Here is a 25,379-nt window from a genome sequence, read left to right as displayed (position 1 = left end):
GCCCTCAACGTCAGGTTCCATCGCCTAGGGAAGAAGGTTTGGGACAAGCTCCTGGACGACCCTCACAGCCCAGCCCAGACCACCTTCGCGGGGAAGACATCAACGGAGGACGACCCACGCCTGGCGGCCCCGGAGTCTGCCCGCACTACAACAACCCAACCCGCGACCCATCTATGTCCGCCACAGTGATCCACCTTAGATTAAAACTTAGATGATATAAGTTCACATTTAACAAGTCACAATCAAGTGAGTCCACAACGTAATACAGTACAAGATTTTAATAAACATATAATTGTAAAATCAATCTAGTCATTGTCTACTAAAGTAACCATTGTGCAACCTCATCCTAAATCCTAGGTTAGCTTAGTTAGCCAACAAACTCTGTAATATGTAAAACAAGTGGTGTCGTCCCCCTCTGTTTAACTCATTAAACTTTTTCCAACCTTTCCCCCCACGACACGACTATACTGTATGTCGTGACTTCTCTATCCCTCATGTCTGGCTGTGCCTTGAGCCCCAGCCTGCCTTCCATCCTTTCCCCACCTTAACCTAAAAATAATAATAAAAAAATCTATATATATACACACACACACACACAGATAAAGACCATCTGGTGATAGTTATCATGACCTTGTGTTATCAGTAGCAACGATAACTCAGATATCTCCCTCACCAGTCACCCTTCCTCACCACTACTCTCCCTCACCGGTAATAATTTTGTTCCACGAGTGTTCCGCCTTGACCAATACCACGGGAGAGAGAGAGAGAGAGAGAGAGAGAGAGAGAGAGAGAGAGAGAGAGAGAGAGATACAAAGTTACTGGTTGACGTCTGATTGATTGATTGGTTCTTAGTGACCTAAATCCTACTGAAGAAAAACGTATATCCCTGACCAACGCCCAACACAACAACCTGAAGACTTGGCACCCCAGCTTATGTCAGGGAACAATTAATTATCTTAACGCTAACCTAACTATAACACCATAATCTACTAGTCTATCGTAACTTAGCGCTATCCTAACATTACTTAACGCAATATAACCTATCCTATACTAACCTAATCTAACCTAACCCAATCCCACAACGTTAGGGTGTTTAATCATCAGGTGAAAATTGATGAACTACCTACCGACTGATCTTGTGGTGTGATCCTGACCTTTCACCTTACACATTCTCTCTCCCTCTCTCTCAAACATTAAATCAATTCACTTTTATCCAACACCCCACCAAGTTCCTTAAGTTCCACGACACACACACACACACACAGTTTCAGTAGGGTGCCAACATAGAACCCCTTGATATGATCCCTTAACTTGGCAGGAATACAAAGGTCAAATGTCGTCGTAAAATGAGTGGCTTTCCGCTGTCAATCCTCTTTATAAAATACAGTATATAATCCTCTTCATATAATTTTCATCTTTTTCTCTATTTATTTTTGTTTAATTATTCTTTGTTTCTTTATTAATAACATCAAAATCACTTTAAATGTTATATAATGTTCGGCCCTTGACGATAAAATAATACCAAAGAAAACGAAACATTCTGGGAGAGGTAGATAATTTTCGGGGAGACTGCAGGAGTTATGAATGCTTAATTTCTGTGACCGACAGACTGTCTTCTCTCTCGGCAGTTTATATATCAAGCGAATTAAATGCTGATGAATGGTCGTAGGCTGAGTAATATCAAACGATCAGACAAACGAACAGGCAGGTAGACAGACGAAGAGACTGAGTTACAGACAAAGACAAGAAAAACGGTGTTAATTATTTCCTTAATGCAGTGGCTGACCTATGTTCTTACTGCATACTGCACATTTAAACCCAACACAACACATACGTTCACATACGCACCACACATTACGTAAACAAAAGCACTCACAAATAAGTTTTCATATTCAACATCGAACATACAGGACACAAACACACCACACACATGAGTGAGAGTGAGATACATTCACCAAAAAGGGGAAAAAAGAGAACAGACAGACAAACAGAGAGAAACAGAGAGACAGACAGAAAGAAACAGAGGGCTATATATATACAGTAGGCCCCTTAGATAACACATGATCCTTAACAAAAAAACTCCTCCACACAGTGACTCAGCCAAGCACCACCAAGGGCTGGCTCACAGCACTGGGTCACCCGGCCACCACAGCGACTAATTTGAGCCTTCCCAAGCAGCTGTTGCATCAACCAGCCAACAGCAGCACAGCGGCCCGCCGCCCATCAGCTGACCGCACTAGCTGACGTGGAGTGTGGCCACGGTCGCTACCACACGACGCCCTCCACCACATCTACAGTAGGCTACCCGGAATCCCACGTTTTGTATTTGGCCTTACGCCAGGTGAATCGTTGCTCCTGCAGGTGTTCACTACTTGTTTAAAAAAGGTAGTACACTGATTACATTTAACTGTCTCGAATATTTCACATCCATTTACCGCCTATAACTACATGGCACTGAGAGATATGGCATCCATACCTTGAATTATATCATATATCCCCCCCCCCCCTCCACACCACCCCTGGAATTTCAATGATCCGTTTACTTTGACTGTAAAGTTTGAGGTCACACGGTCGAATGCAATCAGGTGTGTGTACGACAAGTATAGCTTCCAAGAAATAGTGTGACCTCCCCCCCACCCTGGTCTGGAGTGTTGAGGAGAATCACCCACTTGGCTGTAGGAACAATAGAACTTCCTGTGAGGGGCTACTGACGTTTTTAATTTGCTTTTGGTTACGTACTCCAAGTTGACATTGTGTACACAGCCTTGATACTGTGGGGTACAGGTTATTTGTTTGCACTCAGGATGGGATGGAGAAAGGAAACTCACAATGTGCTCTCTGTATACATGTTGTATTGGATGTACAATGCAGCTTGGTGCTGGGAAGGCAGCATGGTTACAAGCGTGATGTAGAGAGAGCTGGTTGGTGAGGGTGTGTAGTGGATTTCTCCCCAACGCTGTTTGTCGCTACGTAGCCGACTCCACGAATTCCACAGTGTGTGCCTCGTGGTCTAGGTCAACCAGCGCCGCCATACATCACGGAGCGGGGGTCAACTACTAAGTCACGCCTACCCCCCGCTGTTTAAGACCTGACCTCGTGGTGACCTCTCCTCTTTCTACCTACACCAACCAGCCAGCAACACCTCCTCCTCCGCCTACCTGGCGGTCCTCGCTCCCGCCGGCGAGCATGGCGACCCACAAGCTGGTCCTCCTCTGAGCATCCTCACCAACCAGCTCTCTCTACATCACGCTTGTAACCATGCTGCCTTCCCAGCACCAAGCTGCATTGTACATCCAATACAACTTGTATACATGAGAGCACATTGTGAGTTTCCTTTCTCCATCCCATCCTGAGTGTGAACCAAACATCTCCATACCCCACAGGTGCTCAGAGGAGGACAGCTTGTGGGTCGCCATGCTCGCCGGCGGGAGCGAGGGCCGCCAGGCAGCGGCGGAGGAGGTGGTGTAGCTTGCTGCGGCTGTAGCTAAAAGAAGAGAGTTGGTTGGTGAGGATGCTCTGAGGAGGACAGCTTGTGGGTCGCCACGCTCGCCGGCGGGAGCGAGGACCGCCAGGCAGGAGGAGGAGGAGGAGGTGTTGCTGGCTGGTTGGTGTAGGTAGAAAGAGAGATATCACCACGAGGTCAGGTCTTAAATAGCGGGGGGTAGGCGTGGCTTAGTAGTTGACCCCCGCTCCGTGATGTATGGCGGCGCTGGTTGACCTAGACCACGAGGCATACACTGGGGAATTCATGGGGTCGGCTACGCAGCGACAAACAGCGTTTGTAGGGGAGAAATCCACTACAACACCACAAGGATGTTAGTTCCTGAATATCAAGCAATGTTTACAAGTATCGTGACGTCATAGTGTGAGAAAACAATCATATGCGTTTAAATTATTTCTATTGCGGTAATGTTTGGGTGAAAAATTAAAAACTAATGATAATAAAGGTAGCATTCAGTGTTCCTGATTATCGTTGACGCTACTTAACTTTCACTAACATTCCTCCATCCTCGTTGGGAATGTTTGTGTTCAACGTCTCCCGTGGGTTCTAGTTATCATTCCTTGTTTCTCTCGCTTCTCCTGTTAGTCTCTCCTTAACTCTCTCTCTCTCTCTCCATCTCACTGGCTTTTCTCGGTTCTCCTTTACAGTCTTCAGGTCTCAAGAGCTCTTCTCGACTGCCTTTGCCTCTCATCGTTCTTATTGAATTTTGTTGCGTCTCCTCAGTTGTGCGAGTGTGTGTGTGTGTGTTGATCTTTCCTCTCAACTTTGAACTTTTCTTGACTGTCCTCAATTCTTTCATCTCCTCATCTCGGCAGTGTCAGTTCCCTCCCACACCCCACGTTGTAAAAAATGTAAACAAACGCTTTATCTAAACTGTCTCGAAAAAGAATGATATTGCTGGGGAAGAAAGAAACACTACCACCTGAAGATTAAACACCCTAGTTTATTTATAACTTGAATGTTAATAACCCAAAACACTAACCTAATCTACTCCCCTCCCACCCTAACACTAACCTAATCTACTCCCCTGCCACCCTAACACTAACCTAATCTACTCCCCTCCCACCCTAACACTAACCGAATCTACTCCCCTCCTAACACTAACCTAGTCCTCCTCCCACCCAAAACACTAACCTAATCTACTCCCTCCCCCTAACACTAACCTAATCTACTCCTCCCACCCTCTAACCTAATCTACTCCCCCCACCCTAACACTATCCTAACCTAATTCCCTCCCACCCTAAAGATAACCTAACCTAATTCCCCCCAGTGCCGGATTTAGACCTGTGGAGGCCCATGGGCAGCCTCTTTGTGGAGGCCCCCCTCATTATAACTACCCAAGAGGGAGGGGTGGCGAGTGAAGCGAGCCTAAAAATCTGGGAGTTCCGGGGGGCGCTGTAAGCCCCCCCGGGAAAATTTTGAAATTTGAACACTTCTTTGGAGAATTTTGAAGCCATATGCAGTTATAATTGAAGAAATTAGAACATTGAGAAATTTTTAATTAACTATATATTTATTGATAGTGTACAAATTCCCAACACACACACACACACAAAAGTGAGACATGACTGGAGTCATTCATGTGGTTTCAAGTCGACCAGCCCTGATATAGCTCCTACCGCACATGTGGAGGCCCCCAGATTGTGGAGGCCCCTGGGCAGCTGCCCACTTTGCCTACTCCTGAATCTGGCCCTTATTCCCTCCCATGCTAACGCTAACCTAACCTAATCTTCTCCCACCCTAACGCTAACCTAACCTAATTCCCTCCCACTCTAACGCTAACCTAACCTAATCCTCTCCCACCCTAACGTTAACCTAACCTAATTCCCCCCACGTTAACACTAACCTAACCTAATTCCCTCCCATGCTAATCTAATCTCTTCCCACCTTAACCTAACATAAACTAACCTAATCCCTTCCCAGGTAGCCCTATATGGAGGTTAAGCTTCAAATAATCCGGAAAATGAAAACATCCACAAGATTCACCCGATAACGTAAAACACCCAGCGCCACTGACACTATATATCGGAATATACAACGAAAAAAAATGGTAATATATATAAATTTAGTACTGGAGGGAAATGTGGGGAAAAAAGCCCAAAAGCATCTCGAGTCCTTGATGAAAACAAACCTTAAGTTGGAAATTGACGGTGGTGAAATTTATTTATTACTTTGAGTTCCACTCAAAATTTAAAAGTAAGTTATTAAGTAGCAATCTTATGTGTACAGGAAGAAGGGAAAACTGCAGGTGAGTAGATGAAGCTATAAAAACATGGAACAAGCATAAGAAGGGGAATATAAAGATTAATACTAGAATGCCACGAGTAAATCAATAAATCCCTCTGAATATGTGCCACCAGCATTGACAGTCACACCAGTAGCCTCAGCACGACACAGACAGTACACAGGTCCATAACTATACCAATGTTGACCATCAACCCCTCAGGATGTGAGGAGGCTGGGACAAAAGCAGGGGGATAAGCCTCGTCCCCTCAGGATCACACTGGCGAGCGGGGAAGAGAAATGGCAGGTTATTCGGCAGGCGAAAAACTTAGCAAGGAGCGAGGCATTTCGGGATGTACCCCGGTATTCATTCACCCAGATCGCACGGTAATATAGAGGGAACAGCACAAGAAGCTCCTGTAGGACTTGAAGCAGAAGAGGGAGGAGTCAAGGAAGAACGGGGACGGGTGTACATGGGTTATACTCAGGGGGACGGTAGTGGAAGCAAGTGCGCCGACACAGGGCCAGGGGACAACAGTGCACCCTCCACCCGCTCTTAACCCTCACCCGGTAGGCAGCACCAGCTCCACCTACCGGACGGGAGGAGGGGAGCGCCGTGTAAACAATGACATTTCTAACCACACCCTGCAAAATAGTGTACTTAGCAAATGATGCAGCTTCTGAGAATGGGGGTGGGATCGGGGTTACTACTAAGAGCAGATACGTTACCGAGAACAAATTCTGGCTTGAATGTCATGTACACTAATACTGACACGTTTCTCGATGAGAGAGGAGTTTGAAACACTACTAAGAGTACACCAACCAGATATCGTAGGAGTTGTAGAACTGTTGTACAAGAACAGGAGAATCGACCCAGAGGAATGAGAGTTCAGTATTGCTGGATATGACTCATTTACGAACCTTTCTCAAAAAACTTGCAAGAGGGGTGTGGATATCTATGCTAGGCAAGACCTTAGAGCCAGCCAGGCGAGGGTACAGGGAGAGGATGTTTTTGAAGAGTTCAAGTGATGTAAAATTAAATTAAAGGGAGGGGACTTACTTATCGTCGGGTGTATCTACAGATCCCCAAACTGTGGTCCACTAAATCAAAGGAACTTAAGAACCTTAATAAACATTGCAGCAATGTTCAACCCTAGCCACCTCCTTATCATGGGGGACTTTAACTATGGCGACATCGACTGGAGAAACGAGTCCACCCCAAATGACTTGAATAACCCTGCTACTCTTTTTGTAGAAACTCTAAGAGATAATTTTCTGTTCCAACATGTGAGATCCCCGACACATTACAGAGGGGAGCAAACACCCAAGCCACTTGACTTCATCATAACAAACGAGGAGGGTATGGTGGCCAAACTGGAACACCTTGCCCCAGTTGGCACCAGTCACCATATAGTGTTGTCATTCAGATTTAACTGTTACCTAGTTCAGGATAAGGCCAGGCCAAGGTGCAAATATTACAAGGGAAATTACAATGGGATGAAGGAAGAAATGAGTGGTATCAACTGGCCTGACTCATTAAGGCACAAGAACGCAGACACTCCGCTGAATATCATAACTAGTAAAGTGACCCATTTGATCGATAAATATATACCCAAGACTAAACCCAGTGCTTCTAGGAATACGAGGGGATCCTTAAACATGAACCATGCGGCGGTCATCAAAATTAAGAAGAAAACCCAGAAATTCAAGACTTGGGTTGGGTCAAACGATGAGGAAGACAGGAGGATGTATGCAAGAGCCAGAAACCAAGCAAAGATAGAGTGTAGACGGGCTGAAAAGGAGTTCCAGAGGCTGGTTGCAAGCGAGGTCAAGTCAAACCCAAAGGTGTTTTACCGCTATGCAAAGTCGAAATTGAAAACGCAAGTAGGAGTACCAGACCTGAGGCTTGAAGATGGTAGTTACGCAGATTCTGACCAGGATAAAGCCGAGGCATTGAACAGCTTCTTTTCCTCCGTGTTCACGAGAGGACGCAAATAACCTTCCTGCGTTTGAGGACAGACGGTTTGACACAGCACTGACCCACAATGTGTTCACAGAAGAGGGTATTAGAAATAAACTGTCCAGGCTAAAGGTCCATAAGAGTCCCGGCCCTGACATGGTGGATCCTAGAGTGCTTAGAGAGTTGTGCAACGAGCTTGCAGCGCCCCTGAAGATCCTGTTTTGTAAATGCCTGTGTGAACAAATGGTCCCCAGTGAATGGAAAGTGGCTTATGCGAGTCCTTTCTTCAAGAAGGGCGATCGACACTCCACGAACAACTATAGACCGGTGAGCCTGACCAGCAAAATATGTAAAGTACTTGAGAGTATTATCAGAGATGCCGCAATGGAACATCTAATACGAAACAATCTTGTAAAGGATTGCCAACACGGTTTTATGCCGGGGCGCTCCTGCTCAACACATTTGCTCAAGGTACTGGATATCTGGACCCATATTCTGGAACGGGGTGGTAATATCGACAATATTTACCTAGATTTTGCCAAGGCTTTCGACAGCGTACCCCATGAAAGGCTGAAAATCAAACTGGAAGGATAAGGAATTCGGGGGAATGTCCTAGCATGGATAGAAGACTTTCTACATGACCAAAGCAGTGTGTGGTGATTAATGGCACAAAATCATCATCCGTACCCGTCACAAGTGGGGTACCACAGGGCAGTGTATTGAGCCCGCTGTTGTTTGTTTGTTTCATAAATAATATGCCTGACGTTGTACAGTTGTATCCCGCTTTACGCGGTCAATTGAACCCACTGGGTACCGCGTTAAGTGAACAACAGAACATATAGGATTAATTCCAATAGAGACTGGCCCGACCCCCAAACTCCACTTTTTGACGACACAACTATGTTGTAGTAAAAATATTATCTTAACTTTATGATGGTATGCACACACAATTAATAATTAAGAGAAATATCAATAATATTAGGTTTTTTAACACTTACATTAGTAGAAAAGATGGCTGGGCACAAGGGGATGGGGGGTTGGTTCCGAGGCAGAGGGCAGATTATTGGCCCTCACCTGTATCACTTGTATCAATTGTATCACTATCCACCACAGAGGCTTGCAGGGCCTCTTTGTCAAACCCTTCAAAGTCCATATTAGTCCATATCCTCACTATAATTATCACTATCACTGACTTGGGCCGGCTGTGGTGGGTGAAGAACTCGGTAATGTTTTGATGACTGGGCGACCTTGTGCGCATCGTGCCCGCACCGCTTCCCGCGTATATGAGTAGATGAACCGCGTTAAGTGAAATTTCGGTTCTGGCGAGGCACCGCGTATATAAGAAATCGCGTTAAGTGAAACCGCGTAAAGCGGGGTAATACTGTACACTCCTCCATACAAATGTTTGCCGATGATGCCAAGTTATTTCGGGAAATTAAGAACCAAGCTGACTGTGAAGAGCTGCAGAAGGACCTCTGTGGGCTCCAGGAATGGTCGAAGGAATGGCTGCTGAGATTCAATGTCCCGAAGTGTAAGAGGATGCACCTGGGGCGTACCAACGGTAAGGAGGAGTATCATATGTCCCAACGGGATGAAGAAACTGCACTAGTTGAGACTGTATGTGAGAAGGACATAGGTGTGTATGTTGACAATGAGCTGAAGTTCTCGGGCCATTGCGAGAAGAAGGTAAATCAGGCAAATAAATTATTGGGTCTTATAAGAAGGTCATTCAGATATCTAGACGGCCCGTCCCTCGTAACAATCTTCAGGAGTGAAGTGCTTACCCATCTGGTCCCCGAGATATGTTAGGGACTGTCAGTTGGTTGAAAATGTTCAAAGGAGGGCCACCAGACTGGTGCCAGCACTTCGGCACCTCAGCTACCCTGAGAGATTGGAGAGCCTGAACTTGCCTAGCTTATACTACAGATGGGCAAGGGGGGGGACCTAGTTGATGTGTAAAAGCATCTCAGGGGGCACTACTCAGTTGAGCGTCCTTACTTGGAGCTGGCGGACGCTTGCCCCACAAACCGCAAGTCCAGAAAACTGTAAGGGCAAACTTTTTCGGAGCTAGGGTTGTAAACTCTTGGAACAGTCTACCAGAGTGTGTTGTGACTGCACCGAGTGTGAGCTCTTTCAAGACAAAACTTGACCAACATTGGAGCGGGTTCAGGTACATTCAGGAGCCGGTGCATGCCCAGTATTTGCCAACAGTGTGTGACAGAAACGTGACCGATCGCCTGGGCGGCTAGCGAGACGATCTTTTGGTGAAGAAGATAAATGAAAAGGAAAAGTAATCAGAGACGTGACCGATCGCCCAAGCGGCTAACAAGCCGATCAGTGGCGAAGAGGATAAAAGTTTAATAACCTAACCTTACGTAAGTGTTAAACCTTGATTTTTTAAAACATAGCCTAACCTTATGTAAGCGTTAAACCTTGATTTTTTCTAACCTAACCTACCATGACATGTGTTAAACCTTGTTTTTTTTACCTGGTACAGTATATTATTCTCTTATTGATATTTCTCATCTATATATGTGTGTGTGTGCATACCATCATAAAGTTAAGATGTTATTTTTACTAAAACGTACGTATTGTCGGGAAAAAGTGGAGTTTGGGGGTCGGCCCAGTCTCTATTTCAATTAATCCCATATGTTCTGTTGTTCACTTTACGCGGGCCTCCGTGGGTTCAATTGACCGTGTAAAGCGAGGTATTACTGTAACAATACTCTGAATCATTTTATTCTCTATCTATATTAAATCAACAAGAAACACATGCACCAGTAAACTTTCACAGATTATTTAAAAGATTGACCACTTATGGACAATTCATGAAAAAACAAAAATTCTACTGACAGCTCAATCTTATTCAAGAGTCACAGCATCGAAAAGGTATGCCAGGTGTATACAGTATTTGTGACCTTCTGTATAATCTTTCCCACTTATGTTAGGTACAGTAACTCACAGAAGTTAGGTAGATATTTTATAAGTACAGAAGTATACAAATGAAGTTTGACTGCAACATTTTCTAAAAAAAATCTTCATACTCATGGTTATTGTTATTTTCAAACTAAGTAGTTTCCCCTGTAAAAAAATATGGGGCTATAGAAGAATGTACTGTACATAATACACTATGTTATGGTTGAGAGAGAATGCAGTTATGTGGTACAATGAACTAAAGTCTCTAGCAGTCCAAAACAGCAACCCAACATTAATATAGTCCTTAACACAATTGCAAATTTTCGGATCCTCCTCTTAAATTATTATTAAATTTTTCTGAAGTCTTTCATCAAACACATATTATAATTTAACCATAAAAATATTCTTGGAGACTTATGTATAATATCTATACTCCTTTATTTGCAACTTTCAAATATGGTTATAAGTCCAATATGAAATCTATTTCTTCAACATTCTTCAAATGGATCACTTTTTCTAAGACTCAGGCAGTTGCTTACACTTTTCCCTCATCAATGTCTTTCTTCAGGGTCCTCAAGATCTCTCCAGCCTTCTCTAGATTTTCATCCTCCTGGGGATTGATAAAAGAAAAAATTAAAAAATGCGAGTGAGAAACATAAAAAAGGGATACAGTACAGTATAGGGAATGTAGAAAGGAGTGAATGACAAGGAAAAGAAAGGAACAAATGTACAAAGTCTGCCTCATATGTATTCCAGCTGTTAACGTAGGTTTGATGTACAAAAAGACTGATTACAGGACAACTTATTTCAAAACCTATAATTGTAGATGCATATGCAAGACTACAGTATAAGATACAGAGCAGTTCATGAAACAAATTAAGGTACAACTTTAAAGAAAAAGATAGTAATTTCCATTTAAAGAAAATAGTAAAAGTTTCATGATGTCCCTCTAAACCCCAAGCTTGTCAGATTACCAAGTATAAACAAATTTTCTAGAGACAGTCTTTGGTCATTATGTTGAAAGTGAAGAAAACCCCTACAAAAACAGAGACAAGACAATGTTTTATTGTGGGGTAACCAAAGGGTCAATATCACCCAAAAATGACATGTGTAACAATGACTAGTGTCCCAAAATAATCACAAACTGCTCAAGAAGCTATTTACATTCAGAATTATGATCCCTTAAAAAATAGAAAACTAATATTAAAACTGCTGAAAGGGAACAATACCTAAAATAATTCAACACAGTAAACGATGATGAAGTATATCTGTTTTGACAAAGTATATCTACTGGATAGAACCCTGGATAGGCAATAAAAGACACAGTACTAAAATCACACAGTAACCCCCTATAAAAGATTGGTTGACTCTTTTGCTATGTTTGCACAAATGTATTAGCTTAGTTATAACAAGTCTTACATATTGACAATAAACTAATGTGCATAATAAGTGTTAAAAGACTGAAATTTCAAGGAATCTTTACAAAGCTTCACTTAAAAACATAATTCAGGAAAAACATTTAACTGACTTTTATGAAACAGAAGCGAATGTAGTTCTCTCCAATGTCACCATGTTCAGGAGAGTAGAAGGCTGATGGTGGAATACCCTGAAGCTTGCGGTTACGAGACAGCCACTTAACAAATCGGAAGTCTTTGCGTTCATTGGAATCACCACCTATATCAATCTTACTTGCTGCATTGACAGAAAAGAAAATATATTATTTTCTGTAAAAAATAATACAGTAATACAGAGTCTCCATTAGCCGGAATCCCTCAAACCCAGAACTCTGAGAGCCGGAATTGAAATTTTCTTGGAAAATCATTCCCAAAGCCGGAGTTTTCCAGAAAATTCCGGCTCTGGGAACGATTTTCCGAGGAACACATTTTTAGGAAAATTCCAAGGTAATTTTCCCAATGCCCAGAAAATTCCAGGGATGGGGGATATTTTTCCGGATTCGAGAGATGTAATGAGCAATTTCTGGAACTTCCGAGAACATTCTTCCGTTACCCTGAAAATTCCGGGGATGACGGAATTTTTTTCAAGTTTGAGAGTCATCTCGTTACCCAGAAATCTCCCATTCCCGGAAGTGCTCTGCACCAATTGTCCCATCCAACGGTGATACCACTACATACATACATATACTTTTCTTATCCAAAAAATTCTAGGTTTGTAAACTTTCAGGTACTGTACTTTTAATGCGGTTGACTCACTGTAAATTTATGTTTATTTAAATATGAGACTATCAAAACCAAAACCCTAAACTGTACTGACAAATTCTTCATGCTGATTTATCATCCAGCAAGTGGAGTACTTACTGCTTGTATTTAACATAAATATCTAACATCTAATGAGGAAATATGAATGACAAATTCTAAAACTATTTTTTCCAAATTAAATCGAAGAGCAGTGACCACAACAATATCTGATCCAGAAATTATACTCTACAGTTACATTTAAGGGTTACCAACCATAAAAATGTGCTTGAAGACTGCATGTAGATGTTACACTGAATTTTAGTTGGATAAACTATCTCCAACTGAATCATCATTATCACCAGTTTACTGTCACAAACACACATACATATATATACTGTACACTTATATATACACATGTATAATACACACACACACCACACACTCTTATTAAAGAGTGAGCTCAGCAGCCTCTTCACGGAACAGGAAATGTTGCCTACATGAAATGCTGCATGCTTGCAATTCAGGCAGTAATTGACACATGTTCCTGTGATGTTTTTTGTCAAAACATAGGTCTAGAGGTGCTTGAAAAAAATAATAAAAAAAAGGCTACTTGTACTGCGAATAATTCTTTGAAGTACTGGTAAAATTTCATCACGGACACCTATTGCTTATCGTGGATATATCCGTGATTGATGCCAAATAGGTTAATGAATCCTCCATCAAAGTCAGAGAACAGTAACAATAGCAGACAGACAAAGTAATAAACATCAAAGCAACTCAACTCTACAGTAAAAAAGATAGATTATTTTTTCAAAGTTGAAATTGTAATGTATCATATGGTATATCACCAATATTATGCATCGCTTACTTATATTCCGGACATCAGCCAAGATGAAATACCCGCCCTCTGGAACTATGGGATTGAGTCCAGCCTCAGTGAGAATCTTAACAATATTATTACGCTTCACTTCAAGCTCTGCAGGCAGTGATTGGAAATAGCAGTCAGGTGTTCCATACCGTTGAATTTCTATTTCAAATCCTTGACCCACAGCCTCCTGCAAGATGATAGAGTACAGTAAACCTCAACAGAAATATTGTCTGATATATAAGAACATACTGTAATGAAAGAAAACAGATGAAAACAAATTTCCAAAGGAAAGCTTAAAAGACAGTAAACCCTCTACATTCATGAGGGTCACTAGTCTATTCTTGGAAGACCTCACAAATGCAGAATTTGAAAATGAGGATACAGTACTTTGTTTCAATAGGTAAAAAGAGTGTTTGGTTCCATCATCAGATCGATAATTGGTGGAAAAAGCACACATCTGCTCTTTGTGGCCACTGAGGTACAACTGACTCTAGAACCAGTCAGTATATTAATGGTTTATTAATGTAACAAAATGAACATCAAACTTTATTTCAAGAGTTACTTCGTGTAATATTGTCTAAAACACACCCGTAAAGATACCTTCTGGAGTGTGTGTACCTTCATGTTGCTTGCTCACTGGTAATCATCATAACATATCATTCTATTCACACTTTCTACTCACATATATTTGAAGAGCAGTGCTATCCTTGCAGCTCTCTCATGTATCTATTACTAATCTTTCAAATCTTTCTAAATTAAATCCATTTCATTAAACCCTTATCCTAAAATATATTAAAATTTACCTGAACAGGTGTGGTACAAGTATAAACTGAGTGTTGATGAACTACTTGAAGCCCTTTCATCAAATTGGCAGGGCCATAAGCCCATCCAATTTTCCAACCAGTCACGGAAAAGGTCTTTCCAGCTGAGCCGATGGATATTGTGCGCTCCCACATTCCTGGTAGTGTGGCTGCATAGAAAGATGAAAAATGAATCAAACAATTTCTATGGTATCTTACAAAAGTAAAGTTAACATCACTAATAAAAGTATGCACATAAATTTCCAAAATGTGTCCAGTCAACTCTTATAGCAGAAAGTTGTGCATGGTAGCCTAAAAGCTTTAATTCATTTTAGCCTATAGTATTTTCAAGCAGCTTTGGAAAATTAATTTCTAACAATAGCTTTATCTTATACAGTGGTCCCTCGGCTAACGAACGGTTCAAGTAACGAAATTTCGGTTAACGAATTACCTCCCATTAGGATCTTCAATTCGGTTAACAAACAAAACTTTGATTAACAAAATCCTTACGACAAACACGTTTTGTTGTGAGCGTCAGCAGATCAGTTAATGGGCTAGTCTGCCAATTCAGTAATCTGTTCTATGTTTACATTCGTTTCCAGTGGAGTAATTATCAAGAAAGTTGTGCTCTTTAATATTTTTTGCATTTTTTATACTAAAATTATTAATCATTTTAAAATTTAGTTAACATATTGATAATACATGTATATGCAGTACAGGGAACTAGTTTCTTGTGTGCCCATCAGCCGCTTGATTCACCCACCAGGCGTCAGTTTGGCTTTGTTTACAGTGGAGTGAACATCGATTTTGTTGGTGTCTTGAATATTTTTGTATTTTTACATTAAAATTATTGGTCATTCTGAAATTTAGTTAACATATTGATAATATATAGCGCAGTGTTGATTTAAATAAAATAATCTTTAATTACACCAAGTGAACTTAAAATTTTATTGGTGAAATGACTGCATCAAGCCTGGATCCCCTGAAAGGTGATTTCTCCTCCATCCCCACTTCCTTCTCTTCTCCCTTCTCCTCCACCCCAACTTCTAATTCCCATCATCATCAACCAGGAACCTTTTACATACACACCTTAAAGTAAGTGTACTTTACTGCATTTTTTTTTTACTTTGTATGTACTTTTCTGTGAGCTGGAACCTATTACAGTGGGGTATGCTATAACGAATCTAATTGGTTCTAGAACCTTGTTCGTTATAGCATTCGTTCGTTATAGGATTAATCCGTTCCAGGCCCCCAAATACAACCACTTAACACTGAAAAATATAATATAAAATTGTAAAAATTGTAAAAAAGTGCATAAATATGCATCTAAACCCCTGAAATAAAGAATATCATTAATATTTGTAATAAAAAAACAATAAATTAGTAAAAAAAAAAAAAAAAAATTTTTTTTAAAATAATGTTAGTTGTAGGAGTTTCGTTCGTTATAGCATTCTCAATTTTATAGGTAAAACCATTCGTTATAGGAATATTCGTAGTAGGATCCGTTCGTTATAGCATACCCCACTGTACCCAATATCCCATTAAAACGATAGATTCGGTTAACAAACGACTCGGTGGAACGAATTGTGTTCGTTAACCGAGGGACCGCTGCATAGCATTATACAGTAAGGATGATCTAAAACATTTGCATCCAGGATTATAAAGAATTCCTGAAGAGAATTTGAGAGTGGATTACACCATCATTTTCCATAGCAATATTCTAGAATAAAACAAGATTAAAAACTTTACTTCAGCTTACAATACAGTACTTAAATTGGTAAGTAAAGCTGATACAGTGTGGTTAAAGGTTAAACATTTGCTTCAGCTTTATACAGTATAATGTAAATTTATATGGGAATCAACCTATGCAGTATAAGACAACTTAAGAATAGTATGCTCAAAAAATTATTGATTTAATGGTACAGTCCATGCCACTTAAAAGCCACAGACTGGTAACCTCAAAATTCCATACCTCCCGCACCTCCCGCAACACATAAACCAGACAATTAATAGGTGGTGAGCCAAGGTGAAACTCCTAAGTCAAAAACAACATCTACAGAACATAAACTTCCCTTATCCCCACACAACATCACTGTCCAGTCCTAACTTCATACTGCATAGTAACACCCCTAATAATTGTACGAGGCTTTAATGCTTACAAATCATTTTCAAAATATTAAGCAAATACATGTACAGTACTGTGAAAGTTTACTAACCCATTCGAACATGCTCCTGCCCAGTGTAGGTCATCCATTCATAAACTTCATCCATTATGGCAATGCTGTTATGTTTCTTGCACAAATCTGCAATCATCATCAGCTCCTCACGTTTGTATACCTGTTGAGTCAATTACATTTCATCTTCAAGAGAACAATCAACTTTCTCCTATGATAATAAACAGTGGAGTCAAATAAAACCAGACAGATATAGGTTACTTGTGGCAATTTTCAATTTGGCCCTGAAAACTCCTCAGTACAGTATTACAGGTTGTACCTCTCTAGTCCGGCATTCTGTGGTCCGGAAACTCCCGTGGTCCGGAACGATTTTAGTTTGTCCAATAGGTAGATAGGCAGGGTTTTTTTTTTACTTATCTGAATTATTATTATTATTACAGGAGTATTAAATTTTTGCCCCTCAGGCCCCAATGTGGGTCAGTGACCTATGCCCGGGTGGGCTAATCCCCTTAAAAAAAAAAAGCCGCGGGAAATTAAGGTTTGTTTACATCCAGCAGTTCGGCTGCTCTCTCTCTCTCTCTCTCTGCTTGTCTATACAGAGTACAACATTTAACCCTTCAATATATATGAGCAGTAAATAAGTGTTGCTTTCATATTCTTATGTAGAGTAATGACGATATATTTTCACATGTGCGCACTTACATACGAGCAGTCTCACTTTTTTTTTTACCATTAATGGTTAGCTACTTATATTGTTCCATTTATTAACATTAAATAACATTACAGGTACTTCAAGCAACCATATTCATTTTTTACATTAATTTTACTACAGCTAAACTCAGGGTCTTATTTTCTTCAGTTTTATATGTAGAACCAATCAGTCACTGGTTTCGTAAGCTTTAACATAAACAATGCCGGCAGCCGTCTCGTCTCCTCTAATATTCCACGTATTATTAATAAATTGTATTGTTAATTTTGCACACATGTACATTAATTCAATAAAAACAAATTCAGAAACATTAATTAAAATATATACGAACAGTAAATAAGTGTTGCTTTCATATTCTTATGTAAAGTAATGACGATATGTTTTCACGTGTGCGCATGCGCACTTACATATGCGATCTCTCATTTTCTTTACCATTATCGTTAGCTACTTCTATTGTTCCATTTATTAACATTAAATAACATTACTTAAAACAACCATATTAATTTTACTACAGCTACAACCAAGGTCTTATTTTCTTCAGTTTTATATGTAGAACCAGTCAGTCACTGGTTTTGTAATCAACGGAAACAATGCTGTGTCATTTCTTCGTGTGTTTTAATATTCTACGTATTATTAATTAATTGTATTGCTCATTTTGCACACATAAACATTAATTCAATAAAAAAGACATTCAGTAATAAACAATAATGAATCTTTTGTACATAAGAGAAATGACGCTGTTTACACGATTATGCCCGTCGTCTGCACGTTGGCGGGCCGTTCAAACCCGTCAAAATTCAAGTTTCCCCGTCAGAATTTTTATTTATTTATTTTTTTGTGTGTTCCAATAAAATACGTTAAGAATTAAAAACTCACGAAATTTGAGAAGCTACTATACGACATTTAACCCTTCAATATGTCTTCAAAGAGACCATGACACAGAGAAAGTGGTGCTAGTGCTTCCAGGCATAAGCACAAGTCACTATCTATCCAGGAAAAGGGTGAATTTCCATGGTCCGGCACCGGTCAGGTCCCGAGGTTGCCGGACTAGAGAGGTACAACCTGTACCCCGCTTTACACGCTTACACGGTTTCACTTTCCGCAATTTCTCATTTGCAATTCTATTTTCTCATTTACACGGTACTTGGCCAGAACCGGACTTTCACTTTCCGCGGTGCATCTACTCAAATACGCAGTGAAGTATAATTTTTTTTTTTTATTTAGCTCATAAAATTCATACAAATTACCCTGCCAGAATATAATTTACATTGCTGGAATTCTTACAATATGATGATCATTTTGAATATAAACAACATGGATTTTGCATTAGGCATACAAATTTTAGATCTAATGTAATAATTTGGTTTACACAGAGCAAATATTTTATCTTTTGTGCCAAATATATGAAGTTTACATTCAAAATATTCCCTGACCTGCAAGGAATCCAGAAATGTCAATTACATTATCCTAACTTTAGTCTGAGGTATTATTTATTACTAAACGTTAAAATCTAGTGGTTTCACCCAAACATTTCTTAGGGAGGTAGGAGCTAGTGAGCTGGGAAGAGGGGGGGGGGGATTTGAGTCCATTATTTGAATGGACATTAACCTGGCGACTGTATTTCTCTTAAATATTAATTGTGTGAGCATACCATCATAAAATTTAGATGTTATTTTTACTACAACATAGGTATTGTGTCAGAAAAAGTGGAATTTGGGGGTCGGGCCAGTCTCTATTGGAATTAATCCCATATGTTCTGTTGTTCACTTTACGCGGTTTTCACTTTTCCCGGTATCCTGTGGGTTCAATTGACCGCGTAAATCGGGGTACTACTGTATTTTAAATGCCTGGATCTAGTGATTTTATTCCATTTTTTTTTTTGAGGGGGGGGGGGAACCTTACTCTGGAACCCTATTATATGGTGATACCCTTCACAAGCAGTCAGTTCTGTATCGTTGTCCTTGATTATACATCATGATCTTCCTCCACAGGGCAGATATACAATTACAGTACAACCTTTTCCAGTGACTGGGATGGCATTACTTCACACCAAATGAGGTTAGGTACATAAGAGACCTGAGTGATACATTAAGAAGCTAAATACATACAGTACTTATCTGGTAATATGGAGAAAAAACAAGTACACCTTACCTTTCCCAGTGGATTATTTGGTGTATTTACTATAATTGCCTTTGTCTTGTCCGTGAAGGCATTACCTAATTCTGTGGGGTCCAACACCCAATCTCCTGATGATGTCACTCCTTCAGTCTTCTTCTGCTCAAACAAGACAAAAATTGGGAAACTGTACCTTAATTTCATTTGAATACACAAGATCCTGATACAGTAATTCACCAAAACTAACTACTGAACAAGTATAAATTGTTTCAAGAGCTAATGAATGTTTACAGCATTCTGGTTAAAAATACAATCAACATTAGTCTTACTGGTATAATTAAGAATTAATTCTTTTAAAATCTATTGTTATCTGCAATTTATATGGTCTAAGTACTGTAGTAGAACTTACAGGACAGAGAGGCACAAAGACAGGAGTTCCACCAGCCAATTTAACTTGAGGCATATAGCAGTCAAAGAATGGCTCAATGATAATTACTTCATCACCCTTATTCACCAATCCTGTAAAAAAAATTATGATTATTACTGACATATCTAATCATTTATAACCAATACATAAAATTGTTTTTCTGGGCAACCAGGACAAAATAAAGCCTCAAAGTCATCCATTTAAACATGGCTGGCTGATGCCTTCATGAGACCTTTCCCTTGTGTACTCCTCCACTTGGATGTAAATATCAACATTACACTTATATAATCATGAAAATTATATTCTACGTGAGTTTCAAAGCAGAAAAATCAACTAACCCATGATGGTGACAAAGAGGGCCTCATAAGCTCCTGCAGTGACCAGAACTTCGTTCAGAGGGTTGATCTCCCTACCAATCAGCTTGGAGTACAGCTTGGACAGAGCATTCACCAAACGAGGATGACCCTAAAACACCAAAAAATCAGTAGTGTACAAGAAATAGTAACAGGATCCACTGCACTAAAGCTGAAGTCTAGCCCAAGAATATAAACAGACGTGAATGAAGGATTAAGCATGGGTTATGCACAGGGTATGAATTTACAAATGGCAATCGTATTTAGACATTTAGAAATTTGATGGCAAGACATAAACATTGATAATGAATCAACTTACAAAACCGCGGGTGTATTGGTTGAGCAGAACATTGGTATCACTTGAGCAAGCTTCAGCAAGGGCTTTCCTGACAGTATCTGGAGCAGCAAAATCTGGGAAGCCTTGACCAAGGTTCAGAGGCTTCACTTCTAATGCCAACTGAATGAGCTCAACCCTATGAAAACAATAATTATTAAACTACAGTGAACAATATTATTAATTTTTGCGATAACCTTTTACAGTGAACAACCCATTCACCGACTCTATTTTCATCCATAAAACTTGACATATTGATAGTGCTGCTGTTCACAAAAAAAATAAAAAATAAAATAAAATTATAACTGTTAAATGACATATAATTTGCAACCAAGAAAAAGCAAAGGAGGAAATAATGGTGCATTATCAATAATATCAAAATGAACAAAAAATTTCATGTAAATTTTCTATATCAGAATAAAGAAATAGTTCACCAATGTGCAAAATTCAGTTTGAAAAAAAGGAGTAAAATGTAAAAGTATGGGAATCTCGAAATACATGAGAGGACAACGCACACAACAATGAGGGCCTTCAGCCACAAAGAAAACTGAATAACTCGGAGAATGAAGAAGCTGGGGGGCAGTTAACCATACCTTAAGAAATGCATGAAAATAATCTCAATAATACAAGAAAGAGAACTGTCTTACCACACACTCTTCTCAATGCCATTCGTCTTTGTTGCTATAGCTGGGGGAGATGCCACTGTGGCCATGGTGCAGGACTGTGATCTACTTCTGAGTGATGGCAAAGGACTACTGCAACTGCTCACCACTGGAGCAAAAATATAAGGCTGAACACTTATACTTCTTACAGTTGCCTGACGTATCAAATTCAACATCACCCTCCTGTAAATAGCATGTTTAATTACATTTGTTTGTTGTGAGTGCCATGACATGACCGAGTGAAAACTGTTAAATACCACTGATGGGTTACATGACACTTGATAACTCTCAGGATCATGTCATGTCATTCTGTAACATTAGGTTACATTTACACAAAATATTAGGTTCCTAACTGATATATTGTATTGTAGTTTTTAATGTATGGGAATTATTTAGGGTTCTCGGATAAAAAAATCACCTGTTTAGGTATTAATGGTTACAATACAGTATTGTACAGGGTATTCTAATTTTTATCCTATCAATATTAATCATTACCTATATTGTTGATGGCTTTTCTATTATGCATGTCATTCTAGTATCCATGTCAAATACCAAGATATGTACAACCTGTACCATATAGGCATAGCTTTGATACAAATTACAGCAGAAGCATGAAAATACCACGAGAAAAGAAATGAATTTGTTTGGGGTAGCTTGGGCAGATAAGGCACTTATGCCCCTTCTATAGGGGACATCAATTCATATTTTATAAAATGAATCAAACTAACCTACCTAACCAAACCTAACTGAGCCTAATATAACTTAACCTAACCTAATTTTTTATTGCTTTTTAAGGGAATAGTCAACCCGCCGGGCACAGGTCATCGACCACAGGGCCAGGGGCGGGGGGGTGGTAATAAGAGTAAAAAGAAATCTAAAATAGAAGAGAAACAGACTATATTAATCTACACCACGAAGACGCCGGAAAACCAGCTTTTTGAAGTGAAACAGATTGTAAGAATATGGAAACACGGAAGAAGGCAGAGCATTCCACAGTTTGGCTGTGTGAGGAAAGAAGGATGTACTATAATGGGTTATTCTAGTGTGACCGACATCCACAGAGAAACTGTGGGCACCGCGGGCAAGACGAGTGTTACGAACCCACTGCCTTGACGGAGGTACACAGGATGCAAAAATTTTTAAAAATCTACTTTGCTTACATACGATCACCAAGAAGACAATATGACAACAGTTGTTGGATGGTGGCAGTGCCCACATCTATTAATTGAATCCAAAAGAAATCATAAAATTTATATCACCAAAAAAAATTATTGTTTGCGCATTATTTGTTGATTTTATACGGTAAGACAATTCTAAGACCTTTTTCTTCCGTGATATTCCCACCGGAAATTAAGAATAACCGAGATATTAATTTTTCAATATTATTAGATTTGGTCAGTCACATGTGTCGCTATTTGTTATTTACGTCTCACATAGACGGTGTGCCCATCCATCACGCAGTGCTCCTTGACTTCATGTTGGCTTCTTAAGCGTCTACATCGTATGAGCGGGGAGTGGTGTGGGAGTTTCTTATTGGCTACAGCGATAGGAGATTATAATTGGGTAAGAGTTTTTGTCTTAGCCAATGAACAATGCGTCGGGAGCGGAGATTTGATTTTTTAGCAACAGAATAACCGGGAGCCACGAATTACCCAGAAGTACCCAAACGTATAGCAAATAAGGGTAAAATCTTAACGAATATCTGTTATACATACACAAAACATGTTTAATAATATTTTTAGTGTAATTTTGTAAAAATAATTTAAGATGAAATAATAAACAGCGAAAAACTTTCAGTATTGGCAAACGCTAAATTCCAAAGAGTTCGTGAACAAGGGAGATAACTCAGATCCATCGTGATGCACTTTGCTAACCTAACGAAAAGTAAATCATACGGCTATGTTAAATACCCCAAAGTAACAGAAACATCGGTAATTATATCTCCATTTTGGATAGGTGACTCTTTGGAATTTAGCGTTTTTCGCTGTTTATTATTTAATTATTTTGACTACATTTCAATGAAAACATTATTAATCAGGTTTTATTGATGTAAAACATATATTCGTTAAGATTTTACTCTGATTTAATATACTTTTGGGTACTTTTGAGTCATTCGTTGGACCGGAATAACCAGATACGTATGGCTGAACAGGTCACTGACCCACATCGGGGCCTAGGGGGCGAAAATGTAATAATAATAATAATAATAATAATAATAATAATAATAATAATAATAATAATAATAATAAAGAAATACAAATTGAAAACAAATTTAATGAGAAACAATATACAGTATATATGTTGTGTTGTCAATAGTAAGAGAAACAGTTGAGACCCTGCAATTGAGTGTAAACGAGGCAAAAAGTCAGATCAGCAACCTGGTACTTGGTCACAATTTTCGTGATGCCATATGGCAGTAGGGTCTATCATTAGACAACACATTATGCTTCCAATATCTTCCCAAGTGGTAGTACCTCCCTGTTTGGTAGCTGCCTACTACCTACTACCTGTAGGTTACATCAGAAAAATAGTGTTAGGTTAGGTTAGGTTAGGTTAGGTTAGGTTAGGTTAGGTTAGGTTATTTATGTGATTTACTCGAAAAATATCGTTAAGATTAATGGGTAGGGTGGGGGGAATCTAAAACCAATTGATTTCCGGCTGAAATGAGTATCAAATTCGTTCGAAACTCGTCAAATAACATCGGAAAATCATATTTTTAATATCCAAACAGAGACAGGGTGCATTAGTGAAAATTGACCACAATCATCGATGCTAGAGGTGACGACATACTGTTAACCTAGCCAAAAGTATATTATAAAATTCTGGTGTGATGCTTGAACCTGCTTCTCTCAACAAAGTCTGCCAATTCAAGGGATGGTATCACAGAAGTTGCATCGAATATAATTTTTATTCCCATCCATCGGTAGTATAAAGTGTAACTCAATTCTTCTAAAAAATAAAAATAATAAAAAGGTACGGCGCCATACTACTGTTCTAGTCAGCCACCTGTTCAAGGTCATCAAATGGAATTTAATGAATAGTGACTGGATAATAAGAAAACTAGAAAGCATCCACCACACCATAGATAATGTAATCATGAGAGACTATTCTACATATGACAATGACACGAAATACGTAATAAGATGTCACCTTAATGAGGGGGTTGGAGCAAAGAGGTAACCACAATATTAACGTGATTACAGCAGTTAATAGTAGATGTCAGTGCAGTAAACTAAATTGTTGAGTCGTCAAGGAGTATTTGCTGACCTTTAGAATGTTTTGACAAGAGACAGAAAAACCAAAATGCCCAAGAAAGGAACAGCAGTCGTCGCAGCTGGTGGTTCTTACCGGCGCCTCTACCAAGACAAATAATAACAATCAGTGTTGCCAACTCGGATTTTCAAATGTCGCTAGACTGGTACCTAAAAGTAGCTAAATGTCGCTAAATCTTCCATGGAAAGTCGCTAGCTATTATTCCCCCCTTCAGTAATTTGATGCAAATAATATTTTCATAATGCCGACTATAATGGACGGAGTATAAATAAAATGCATTATGTAAAAATAAAAATAATATTTTTTTTAAAGTTTAATGTGCACACTGTGTTGTACCGTTTGTGGCCAGTTGTCAATTCTCTTTAGTTGTCTATTATCTCTTTGTATGGGCACACAAACGTACGTACATGTAGATACCTTCACTCAGGAATGAGGTTGGATAGAAACTCACGATGTGCTTCCTGTATATATTGTTGTACAGTGCAGTACTTAGGAGTGACTAGGTGAGGAGCTGAGAGAGATGTTGCTGGTCCAGTAGCTGAGTGTAGGATGATCTCCCTGGGCAGGCGTAGCCGTATTTATACAATTTACCAGGATCAGGATCTGGGCTGCGCGTAGCGAGCGGACCAATCACAGCGGCTCAAGCGTAAGGTGTGAAACGCTCTGATCCTGAACTGGAGGTTGATGGTCGAGACTAGGTCGGCGATCGTACCCCTACGTCCTCTGCATAGACCTAGTCTCTCGGCGTAGCTGGCTGTACGCTGATTGGCTGGTCGGAGTGCGGCCGGAGCTCAGTTGGGAGTTGTAGGGGAGAGTAGCCACTACAACACTTACCTATTATTCAATAGTAATTGCATCCCAGTCCTCT

General features: G+C 39.8%; 1 protein-coding gene across 4 annotated transcripts; it reads right to left on the bottom strand.

Moving 5' to 3' along the window:
- Positions 1 to 10,652: 10,652 nt before the first annotated feature.
- Positions 10,653 to 24,607, bottom strand: LOC121880393 (kynurenine aminotransferase-like). 4 transcript variants are annotated; one of them, XM_042387568.1, is made up of 11 exons: positions 24,506 to 24,607; positions 21,224 to 21,421; positions 20,562 to 20,715; positions 20,228 to 20,354; positions 19,872 to 19,981; positions 19,499 to 19,621; positions 16,681 to 16,801; positions 14,468 to 14,634; positions 13,665 to 13,851; positions 12,130 to 12,293; positions 10,653 to 11,211 (listed from the first exon to the last, which is right to left on the bottom strand). In XM_042387568.1, the coding sequence occupies exons 2-11, from the start codon at positions 21,412 to 21,414 to the stop codon at positions 11,137 to 11,139; spliced, it is 1,419 nt and encodes a 472-aa protein (XP_042243502.1). In that variant the 5' UTR covers positions 21,415 to 21,421; positions 24,506 to 24,607; the 3' UTR covers positions 10,653 to 11,136. The 4 variants fall into 4 exon arrangements, with proteins under 4 accessions (XP_042243502.1, XP_042243504.1, XP_042243505.1 ...); XM_042387570.1 differs by having other exon boundaries at positions 21,224 to 21,347; XM_042387571.1 differs by having other exon boundaries at positions 21,224 to 21,347; positions 24,389 to 24,546.
- Between the last annotated feature and the right edge of the window lie 772 nt (positions 24,608 to 25,379).

This window comes from Homarus americanus, unplaced genomic scaffold (genome assembly GCF_018991925.1).
Source record: "Homarus americanus isolate GMGI-L3 unplaced genomic scaffold, GMGI_Hamer_2.0 scaffold50165, whole genome shotgun sequence".
NCBI classification, from domain to species: Eukaryota; Metazoa; Arthropoda; class Malacostraca; order Decapoda; family Nephropidae; genus Homarus; species Homarus americanus.
Note: the sequence above shows the minus strand (reverse complement) of the source record. Positions and strands in the feature narration are given on the sequence as shown.

Coding starts and splice junctions, on each gene's coding strand:
- LOC121880393 (XM_042387568.1), bottom strand. CDS start 21,414: ATGTTGAATTTGATACGTCAGGCAACTGTAAGAAGTATAAGTGTTCAG. Junction 14,635..16,680: donor GCAGGAGCATGTTCGAATGG/GTTAGTAAACTT, acceptor CTTTCTATGCAG/CCACACTACCAGGAATGTGG. Junction 13,852..14,467: donor CTTGTACCACACCTGTTCAG/GTAAATTTTAAT, acceptor ATCATCTTGCAG/GAGGCTGTGGGTCAAGGATT.